Source organism: Diaphorina citri, unplaced genomic scaffold, assembly GCF_000475195.1.
Source record: "Diaphorina citri unplaced genomic scaffold, Diaci psyllid genome assembly version 1.1 scaffold2557, whole genome shotgun sequence".
NCBI lineage: Eukaryota > Metazoa > Arthropoda > Insecta > Hemiptera > Psyllidae > Diaphorina > Diaphorina citri.
The window spans coordinates 22,264-34,188 of record NW_007379977.1 but is presented as its reverse complement, the minus strand read 5'-3'; the positions used below and the strand labels follow the sequence as shown (position 1 = coordinate 34,188).

Below are 11,925 nucleotides of genomic sequence, written 5' to 3'. Positions count from 1 at the left end.
TTATGATAATGGGGCTATAATTAATGTTATGACTACCATTCTTGACAGTCGGAATGATACGGCACGCTAGAGTCCGGGCCTAGCTGAAGTGACATCACATAACTTTATCGGATAGGTTATACGTACGAGTATTTTAGTAGCTTTATTAGAATTAAATAACATGAACTATTAGACCAATGTGACATGTTTAGATTTAGTTTTAACCTTTTAGCCCATGATAAATCCATCTCTGCTGCAAATCAGTGGTAGTTATGTATGATTTAACCCTACACCTCCCAAGAGTCTTAGGCAGCTCCCCAGTCCTAATGTCTTATAACATTCTAAGTAACCAACCAAGTAGGTAGATACATAGCTAACTAGTCACAACTTCTATCTATTCTATATCACTTATCCATCATGCCAGATATTTCGTTATTCTAAATATGAAAATAACTTTACTCTTCAAAACCAGTGAAGAGTAAAGCTATTTTCATATTTAGATATTTAAAATGAAACTTCACAAAGTTACTCAGTCTACCATCAATATTTCGTTATTGCCAACCCCAGAAACTTTCCCCATGAAGACTAAAGTTATTTTCATATTTAGATATTTAAAATGAACCTTCACAAAGTTACTGAGTCTACCATCAATATTTCGTTATTGCCAACCCCAGAAACTTCCCCACGAGGAAGCAGCAAAACATCTTCATACAGATTGACCGACGGTACCGATTTATCTAATTAGCCGCTTTGAAATCCATAAATCACCTGAAAACCATCCATCGACAGACCCTCGGGAATAGAATTGGCGAAAATATCCAAAAACTTTTTCACTTCTTTGATGAGGATCATAGCCGCTTTGAAATCCATAAATCACCTGAAAACCATCCATCGACAGACCCTCGGGAATAGAATTGGCGAAAATATCCAAAAACTTTTCACTTCTTTGATGAGGATCAGACAAAGCAAGGAATAAATCACATTAAAGAAGTATCACAGGACCACTGCGAATTTGGAGCCCGCAGGTTTTGTTCCGAAATGTTCCAAACTTTTGCCTTGTAATTTGGCACTCCTAATTTAGATGAAAACATATTGGATGGTAATGTATTGAGATATATTAGATTCTGCCTGTCTAGTCTATGTCTATTAATTTGAACATACGTATTAGTTCACAAAGAACTCTAGGGTGGACAAAAAGTTCGACAACCTTTTCTGACTCGAACATTACTTGAATATGTATTAAGATAACAAAAGAATTTCTTACTCTATTTCTGGATATAAAATTGAGCTTAAAATTAACCAATCCGATTTGTAGTTTTGACACCTCCACTAATCTACGTAGGTATGTTCCGAAATGTTCCAAACTTTTGCCTTGTAATTTGGCACTCCTAATTTAGATGAAAACATATAGGATGGTAATGTATTGAGATATATTAGATTCTGCCTGTCTAGTCTATGTCTATTAATTTGAACATACTTATTAGTCCACAAAGAACTGTAGGGTGGACAAAAAGTTCGACAACCTTTTCTGACTCGAACATTACTTGAATAATTATGTATTAAGATAACAAAAGAATTTCTTACTATATTTCTGGATATAATATTGAGCTTAAAATTAACCAATCCGATTTGTAGTTTTGACACCTCCACTAATCTACGTATACTTAAAAGCAAACGAATCTTTGACTAGGTGTTATTACCTACCGATTGTAGTTAAATTAAAAGGAGTAAAATTAAAAATAAAAAAAAAAAACAAGATTAGATATTAGATTCCTATCAGACCAACTCCAATGTGGCCATCAGAGCCCCCAGAGACCTTGGAAATCTCAATGTTCCCTCTTCAGATGTGGAGGATTTATGCTCTCGTTTTTTATTTTTCGTTTCGTCTACGATGTCACTTCTTAGAAAATATTAATATAGGAACTTTGAGGATGTCAAGATTAAGTTTGGTGGAACAGGTTGCCGAATTTATACAGGGTGTGTCGGGAGACAGTGTGACACGGATATTCGTGGACATTTTTCTTTGTACAAAACAATACATTTTTCTTTGTTTCAGAGCGACTGGAAGGATTTCCGATTTTCCCAATACCAGGGGGAAGAAAGACGAGAGGAGCTAGGTATACAAAAAAGTATGCAGTTTGATTTAAACAGAATTTTTGACTTGAAAAAAAAAATTCAGGTGAACTTACAAGATGTAGGTATTTCAGTCAATTTGTTTATTTAAATTTTCATAAAACAATCATCCAATTTCTACGACGAGGGATGTTAGATCATTAAAAGTTTACCTCGAGGGCAGATGCGAGATTATCAACGAAATTTTTATCTTCGGTCTGATCACAGAGCTTAGTTTAATTATACATTCCACCTTCTGCAGTTCTCATCTTAGTTTTTAGCCTACACCTAAGTAAGTATAGGATATTTGGAAAGAGATCTAGAGATATAATTATCGGACCTTCGATCCAGATATCGAAATATTTTCCAGTATTAAATCGTGTTTAAAATGCTTTTGGATATTGTCTATTTTCTTTGAAAAATCCACAGAAGGAACATCGATCATATCCCTGAATACTGTTCTAGTGTTCTCATTTCACTGTAATGGAGCTTCAAAACAGTATTCAAAAGAGATTAAGTACATCCAGTCGCCCATGCAAATTGAACCAGCATCACACAATCGTCGTCACCCGTCCAGATCCTCACCACGGTCAATGTTTCTTGAGCTTTCTTTTGAAAAGTGGTGGATCCATCGTCCCGATGCCCCTAGCTTACATTCTGTCCAATATTTTGTTTACCCAAGGTGCATTCCTTGTGGAGAAAATGCTATATTGATTTATGAGCGGGGTATGATAATATTGTAATTTACACAGGTCATAGCTGCCAGCAAAGAGCAAACAATTCCATATATCACGCATCTGTTTAATTGTAATTTACACAGGTCATAGCTGCCAGCAAAGAGCAAACAATTCCATATATCACGCATCTGTTTATAATGCCTTGTGACTTATGAACTGAAACTATTAAAAAATCATTGTTGGTTGGATCCTTTCTATACTATCTTACTCGGTACCTCTACCTCAAAATTTTGAGCCAAAAAATGTCCAGATTGATCTAGTGAAACCTTTAAGTAAAAAATTCTGTTGTAAATCAAACTGCATACTTTTTTGTATACCTAGCTAATCTCGTCTTTCTTCCCCCTGGTATTGGGAAAATCGGAAATCCTTCCAGTCGCTCTGAAACAAAGAAAAATGGCCAAGAATATCCGTGTCACACTGTCTCCCGACACACCCTGTATAAATTCGGCAACCTGTTCCACCAAACTTAATCTTGACATCCTCAAAGTTGTAACAAACATTTTCTAATGAAGTCATTAACATCAAAGCACTTCTACATATCCCAGTAGTCTCATCCTTTGACATTTTCAACCATGTTGATGTTGATTTACCTCTATATTTCGCAACGAATAATTAATAATTTAATTAATTTCCTCCAACGAATCATTTTCTGCAAAAAAGAAAAAAAACTTCTGATAAGATCCTCTCTCTTCTGAGGAACGGTGACATCTAAGGAATTCATATTCCGACTTCTGGGCCTCTGGTTGAAGAAATCTCTTGATAATTCGAAGTTTTCATTTTTTCTCTCTCGCTAATTCGAACATCTCGGTAAATCGAAACTCTCGATAATTCGAAATACTAGTCAGGTCCCTCCAATTTCGAATTATCGAGAGTCGACCTTAAAGACCACATCAATCCAATGCAAAATCTTTGAAACACGCTACATAATGCATATTGCCTCATATTCACTGTCGATTGAGATGCTTTCGAAAAGAAAATCGAGGACATGGTAGTGGGTAAGCCAATCTAATCCATTTACCAGCACGGGCACAAATTCCAAATGGTTTACTGAAGTTTAGCAATGTTTTGCGTGATTATTATCCGGATGGGTGACCATCTGGGTGAGTTTAATTTCCACTCCGAGGCTTAGGGCAAACATCCTAAAGGATAAGAGCTCTAAAGCTTCTACGAATCTACGAGGTTACTGTGAGGAAATAGGCAGCTTGTCGCCGAATAAAGGGTACGGCCGGTCGCCTATGGGTGGACACACCTTTATGTATCGCCGGAACTAAGTTTAGCAACGTTTTGCGTGATTAGTATCCGGATGGGTGACCATCTGGGTGAGTTTAATTTCCACTCCGAGGCTTAGGGCAAACAATCCTAAAGGATAAGAGCTCTAAAGCTTCTACGAATCTACGAGGTTAGGTACTGTGAGGAAATAGGCAGCTTGTCGCCGAATAAAGGGTACGGCCGGTCGACTATGGGTGGACACACCTTTATGTATCGCCGAAAGGGTACCTACTCACATTTTGGACGGGTTACTGATCCAATTCTGATACTTGCTGAGCGCTTTCTGTACGCAATCCTTAAGGCCAAGTATGCACGCACGGTTCAACACATCCACTCGCTTGTAAACGGTCATCTGGTCATCTTTGGGACTGCCGTCGAAACCGATGCTCTCGTACATCGGACGAATGATGTGAAGCAAGTATTTCTGAACGAAGGAAGAAGAGGTCAATATTTTGATTAAGAAGAAGGTTTTTTTTAAAGAGGTTTTATAGAGAGAACAGTAACTTCTAAGGTCTTATCGTCCCTAAATCGAAGAGAGAAGGAAGACTGGATAGGAGAAAGCCAGCCGTTCCGAGAACGAACAATATGCGTTCAGGATAAAATCCGCCCCGGGCGGGAATCAAACCCGCGGCCTAGCGCTTATAAGGCAGACGCGCTACCAACGAAGCTAACAGGCTGGCGTGGATTCGTGGAAGAAGGTTAAGAACTAGGATATGATTGACATTTGGTTGTGGCTATAATTTTTTTACGAGTGAATTTACGCAAAAAAAATTTCGCACTCAATCTTTGCTATTTCTTTAGCAAGGGAAATTTCAGGCTGATCCCTATCCTCCCTATGTAAAGTTCCCCAGTCAGACTCTTTTCCTTACCTTGTACTTGTCGAAGTAAGCTCTCCGATACAGCTGTCCGGTTACAATTATTTACGCAAAAAAAATTTCGCACTCAATCTTTGCTATTTCTTTAGCAAGGGAAATTTCAGGCTGATCCCTATCCTATCACTACGGGCTAAAAAATTCCCGGAGGGACGGACCCTGCTTGTTTCTTTTAATCGACCAACCAGATTGCTCAATTCGAAGGTTTAAACTCGGTTTGTGGCCCCCGGCTTTAGTAGGTACTTTAGTTAACTCAGGCTAATGGCCTGCGATTCGGCCTGCGAAGGACCAAAAAAGGACTCGAAAATCAGCAAAATTCCACTGTGTTGAACATTTGATAGAACTGTAACAACGGAGCTCTTATCGTCCCGAAATCGAAGAGGGAAGAACAGTCTGAGAGGAAGCCAGCCGTTCCGATAACCAACCTTATCTGTTTCGGGTAAAGTTCGCTCCGCGGAGGAATCGAACCCGCGGAGCATGCTTATACAGAACCTACCCTCTTCGGCCTGCGAAGGACCAAAAAAGGACTCGAAAATCAGCAAAATTCCACTGTGTTGAACATTTGATAGAACTGTAACAACGGAGCTCCTATCGTCCCGAAATCGAAGAGGGAAGAACAGGCTGAGAGGAAGCCAGCCGTTCCGATAACCAACCTTATCTGTTTCCGATAAAGTTCGCCCCGGACACGAATCAAACCCGCGGAACATGCTTATAGTTTATAGTCCAGAACCTACCCTAAGTTTGACCATTAAGGACAAATCTGAAAGTTTGTTTACCTGTGTTAGTTCCAGCTCATTGGAAATCCGTTTCGTGCAGAATTTCACTATGGACGTCACTTGAAATTGAGTGCCGTTGAAACTGGAAAAACATCAAGAAAATAAATAAATACTTAATGGGAAGTAGCTGTTGGTAAAGGTGGTGTTCCGATCATAGCGACAGGGTCGTACGACCGAGCTGCCTGGTCGCGTCATAGAGGCAGCATTCCAATCATCGCGACCGAGTCGAACGACAACGACAGTTTTGTTTTGATCGTGATACGAACAGTATGTCGGATTTTTTAAGTAGATTTCAACCAAACAATGTGTCACGTAAAATAGGACACTTGATTTTACAAACTAGTAGAATGATGATTTTAACAAATTTGCAAGATTAAAGTCCGATATCTTAACATAATAAACAACGGGAGTTCAGGGTTGCATAACCTTTTGGCACCAGACGGATGCTAGATAAGATATAAGATAGGTTTGATTTGATACATTCAATGAAATTACAAAAAAAAGATGAGCTCAATTGATAATTGAGAAATGCCACAGTAGAAATTTGCCATTTCAACCAAACAATGTGTCACGTAAAATAGGACCCTTGATTTTACAAACTAGTAGAATGATGATTTTAACAAATTTGCAAGATTAAAGTCCGAGATCTTAACATAACAAACAACGGGAGTTCAGGGTTGCATAACCTTTTGGCACCAGACGGATGCTAGATAAGATAAGATAATTTGATTCAGGCTACAGGTTTGATTTGATACATTCAATGAAATTATGTGAGGTACTTTTTCACACTACAGCTGTCCTTCAATGTAGCCTAGGGCCTGCATGGCGCTACGCCAAGGTACCAACTCTGTCTCATACTGAAGGTATGCCGTGACGTCCAAAGCGATCTTATAGTCCAGTAGTCCTGCCCGGGCCAAGTTCATCGCGTCATCAATTAACTGGGCCCGGTTCAGAAGGTGTATGGTGTTGTAGGTGGTGGAATTACGCAGAGTGGCGATGATGAGGTACCAGTTTTTCTCGTCGTAAAGGACGCGGTAGTAACCTGAAACCAATCATGTGTTTGGTATGATGAGGTACCAGTTTTTCTCGTCGTAAAGGACGCGGTAGTAACCTGAAACCAATCATGTGTTTGGCTAAATACCTGAAACCAATCAAGTTTTTAGCTGAATTCCCTTTGAGGATGAGTATTAGGTATTCGTATTATGGACATTTCAAACGAATAACAAGTTCGTCCGACACAAATGTTTCTTTTTCTATCTAGGTATACGTAGGTTGGAGCTGTGGCGTATACTATCTCTTAGTATCGCGATCAAACTTTTTTGTCTTTGCGGGGCGGAACGCTACCGCGCTCCCTGTGGGCAGGTACCTACATCTGATGAGCACTGAAAGCTAGAAATCTCCTTACCTCTTGGTGTTGTGAGGATGAGCTATTCATTTCTCGGGAAAGTCACAATTTTTGGTCGGGGTTGTGTTCCTGCTATGAAAACTCTTTTGTTTCTGGATTTGTGCTGAAAATAGATGTCGGTATTAAAACCAAAAACCAGTGTCATCATAAGACATTCAAGAGAAGACTCCACATAAAACCGTGATCAAACAACCCCGTGACATTCTAGGCTTTCAGCACAGTAACGAGTGTCCATAAAGTAAATCTAACTAACTCTATGACACGCTATCCTGACCAGCCACACACTGACAGGTACACCTGATCAGGTGTACCTGTCAGGTCTACCTGATAGTGAGTCACCCTTACCCGTCTGTTGAATGTTGAAGATGATCCAATCGTCGCTTTCCGCATTCAAATCCTCTTGCTTAATGGTCAAATTTGGTTCAGCTCTCAGCCAATGAAATGGCTTGGTTACTCTGAAGTTAGGACGGTTACGGGTTGCCACTTGAATGTTGAAGATGATCCAATCGTCGCTTTCCGCATTCAAATCCTCTTGCTTAATGGTCAAATTTGGTTCAGCTCTCAGCCAATGAGATGGCTTGGTTACTCTGAAGTTAGGACGGTTACGGGTTGTCAAGTCTCGACGAAGTTCTTGAGCTGAGAAAAAAGGAACAAGAGAGAGATTACCTAAGTAATTATAAGTAAATAAAAATAAATACCTATGTCTATGTATTAAATTAGTAGGTATCTCCGTTTAAAAAATCTGATTGGCTGAAATTTTAGATTTTTTCTTTTAATCGACCAACCAGATTGCTCAATTCGAAGGTTTAAACTCGGTTCGACAAATAAAAATTGAATTTTCGACCTTTTAAAGTTACTTTTTCGGAGTTTTGACTTCAGATTTGGATTTTTCACAACTTTTTACGTTAGAATCGACCTTTTATTAATAATATTCTCCCAATTGCAACTCCTCCATTCGAAGGTTCAAACTCGGTCTGTGGCCCCCGGCTTTAGTAGGTACTTTAGTTAACTCAGGCTAATGGCCTGCGATTCGGCCTGCGGGTTGCCACAGTGAGAGGGACCCACCACAGGGAGGTGTCAGTTGGTTCCGGTTCGATTGGCTCCAAGAAGAAGCGTTTCTAGGGAGGAAACATGTTTTCGGGGGTAAACAGTTGCGTCGAATGAACAGTGGACTGAAGCGAAAGTCGGTGGGCAGTTTGTTGCACCCAAATTGACCCTAAGGAGCCAGTCTTAGTAGGTTGGTAGCGCGTCTACCAACCAACTAGGCTGGCATGGTTGGTAGCGCGTCCGCCTTGTACTTAAGCGCTATTTCGCTTGTTCTGTCTTCCTTCTATCTTAGATTTCGGGACTTCTATCTTAGATACTACCTTATCAATTTGACAGTTCCCTGTATCAAACCTCTTTTTTTTTAAGAAATTGACCCTAAGGAGCCAGTCTTAGTAGGTTGGTAGCGCGTCTACCAACCAACTAGGCTGGCATGGTTGGTAGCGCGTCCGCCTTGTACTTAAGCGCTATTTCGCTTGTTCTGTCTTCCTTCTATCTTAGATTTCGGGACTTCTATCTTAGATAGTACCTTATCAATTTTACAGTTCCCTGTATCAAACCTCTTTTTTTTTAAGAATCTTGAGGAATTTTATCCTCAAAATAATTTGAGAATTTGACCACCATAATAGTGGTAGCCTACTGCTGGAGTAAAGGGGCCTTTCAGTTCTGTGCGAGCAGTATTAATAAGCACTATTATTATTAAAGTAAAACCAAGACCTCTCACCTGTTTAACAACAGCAGATCCCGCATCATAATCCCGCGCCACCCTGATAACCGGAAATCCCGTCTGCAGGGTCCAAGTATTCATGATGGTCTCTACATCCATCTTTTCAGGCAGGGTACGCATCTCATGACCCGCATTGGTGAGGAATGCCCACAACTCTGCCTGAGTGGAGCTGCCCATTGCTTTCTTCTTGATGTACTTTTGGAGGCCGAGTTTCAGGACCTGCAAATGAAGCAGTTGCAAATTACGAATAAAAGATCGATTTCCACGTGAACAATCCTTATCTGAGGTCAGAACTCCCAAAAAGTAACTTTAAATGGTCCAAAATTAAATTTTTATCTGTCATTCTGATGAAAAAGCTCAAAGAGTCATGTTGAGAAATCAATGACGACATCGTCGTATCGGTAGGTGTGTCCACACATAGTCGACCGACTCGTCTTTTGAACGGCTAGAAGTCTCATCTGTCCTTGCCGTTTATAAGATTAAAGGGATTTCTCGAAAATGCTGTATGGGTACATATCAAAAAATTCTAAACCCTTAAGAAAAGACAAAGGGGTTTAGTAGAGGATTTCTGGAACATACCTATGTAGAATAGAACAGGGATCTCCAAACCGTCGATTGCCAGCTACCGGTAGCTCGCAAGTGGTTTTTTGGTAGCTCGCAGCTCAAGGACAGTTGCACAAGTACAACTCTAATGGGAACCAAAAATTTTACGTCGTAAGTTTTTGGTTCCCAGACTAAAAGGTAGCTTCCCAAGGGTCTCTTAGTCATCTGAGTAGTTCGGGACCCATAAAAGGTTGGCTACCCCTGCATGGAGTAGAATACCTGACAAAGGGGTTTAGTAGAGGATTTCTGGAACATACCTATGTAGAATAGAACAGGGATCTCCAAACCGTCGATTGCCAGCTACCGGTACCTCGCAAGTGGTTTTTGGTAGCTCGCAGCTCACGGACAGTCGCACAAGTACAACTCTAATGGGAACCAAAAATTTAGGTACGTCGTAAGTTTCTGGTTCCTAGACGTAGCTTCCCAAGGGTCTCTTAGTCATCTGAGTAGCTTGGGACCCATAAAAGGTTGGCTACCCCTGGAGTAGAATACCTATACCTTGTTTATCCTGCCCGAGCAGGACTGACTCTCTTTAGTCCCGCAGTAAAAGTTCTGCATTTGACTCTTTTGAATTACCTCAACATCAAGTCCTGGGTCCAAGTTGATGTTGTTCTCACTCGTATGGTTCTGCTGCGGGTCTTTATTTATTTTTTGTGGGCACTTGATTTATTTTGGGAGGAACGACTTGGCGGGGTCTTTTTTATGCCACGAAGTGGTATTTTTTGGGGTAGGTATTAGTTCAATGCAGGTGTATCATTGAATTTTCGATATTTGAATGTCTTTCATGAATACTATGAATATTGGACAGCTTTATTGAAAGCTCAAGTTTATTGAAAGGTTTAGTTGTACACCATGCCCCCAAGAACTTATCTTTCATAAAATAGGTACCTACCTAAAAGCCTAGGTTAAGCAATCATGACGTTGTACTCATACCATTTTGTATATCATGTACAATAAAAATTATAATAAATAAATAAATAAATAAACTTTCGATTTTTGAATGTCTTGCATGAATACCATGAATATTGGACAGCTTTATTGAAAGCTCAAGTTTATTGAAAGGTTTAGTTGTAGACCATGCCCCCAAGAACTTATCTTTCATAAAATACCTTCCTAAAGTTCCTACTACCTACCATCAATAATGGAGGATACTCTACAGGTAAGCTCTTGCTATCAGTTGAAGAAATCATAATGGCTTCTCGTCTCACTATTTTCGCACCTAACGACGGATCTTGACCATTTAAAGCGAACTCTATTAAATTAGCTTAATGAAGTCCACAAGACACTCAACCTAAACTAAATGGAGATTTTGCATGAAGATAAACCACTATTGGCACCTGAAAGAGTAGCAGACATCTGATCATCAGCAGATTCGAACATTTAAACTAGGCTCCAAGAAGACAAAACAAGATCGCCAGAATATCAAAGACTAAATGGAGATTTTGCATGAAGATAAACCACTATTGGCACCTGAAAGAGTAGCAGACATCTGATCATCAGCAGATTCGAACATTTAGACTAGGTTCCAAGAAGACAAAACAAGATCGCCAGAATATCATGTTAGAGAAACAAGTGAATTTTTATACAAGTGTGAAATAGAAATTTGCGAGGTGTTAAAATAACAACCTGGGCGGAATCCTCGGCTTTGTTAGAGAAGACAAGATTAGATATTAGATTCCTATCAGACCAACTCCAATGTGGCCATCAGAGCCCTCAGAGACCTTGGAAATCTCAATGTTCCCTCTTCAGATGTGGAGGATTTATGCTCTCCTTTTTTATTTTTTGTTTTGTCTACAATGTCACTTCTTAGAAAATATTAATATACTCCCACTAGAGCTTTAGACTACGGTTTACATTTCTTAGCGGAACTCAAATTCACTTTCTTTCAAAAGCGCAAAACAGGTCTCAAAACCCTCAACGCCAAGTTAGGCATACTCGTACAGAGTGAATCGAAATACACAAGATTAGATATTAGATTCCTATCAGACCAACTCCAATGTGGCCATCAGAGCCCCCAGAGACCTTGGAAATCTCAATGTTCCCTCTACAGATGTGGAGGATTTATGCTCTCCTTTTTCATTTTTCGTTTCGTCTACGATGTCACTTCTTAGAAAATATTAATATACTCCCACTAGAGCTTTAGACTACGGTTTACATTTCTTAGCGGAACTCAAATTCACTTTTTTCAAAAGCGCAAAACAGGTCTCAAAACCCTCAACGCCAAAGTTATGCATACTCGAAGACTACGGTTTACATTTCTTAGCGGAACTCAAATTCACTTTCTTTCAAAAGCGCAAAACAGGTCTCAAAACCCTCAACGCCAAGTTATGCATACTCGTACAGAGTGAATCGAAATATGTAGTTCTGGTTCTGAGGAAGCAAAAGTTATGGAAGCTCCAAA

General features: G+C 39.8%; 1 protein-coding gene across 1 annotated transcript; it reads right to left on the bottom strand.

Annotated features, from left to right (window-relative positions):
• Positions 1-6,533: 6,533 nt before the first annotated feature.
• Positions 6,534-10,714, bottom strand: LOC103519139 (aminopeptidase N-like). The gene is made up of 5 exons (XM_026830739.1): positions 10,658-10,714; positions 8,919-9,140; positions 8,200-8,268; positions 7,496-7,634; positions 6,534-6,787 (listed from the first exon to the last, which is right to left on the bottom strand). The coding sequence occupies exons 1-5, from the start codon at positions 10,712-10,714 to the stop codon at positions 6,534-6,536; spliced, it is 741 nt and encodes a 246-aa protein (XP_026686540.1).
• Positions 10,715-11,925: the final 1,211 nt, after the last annotated feature.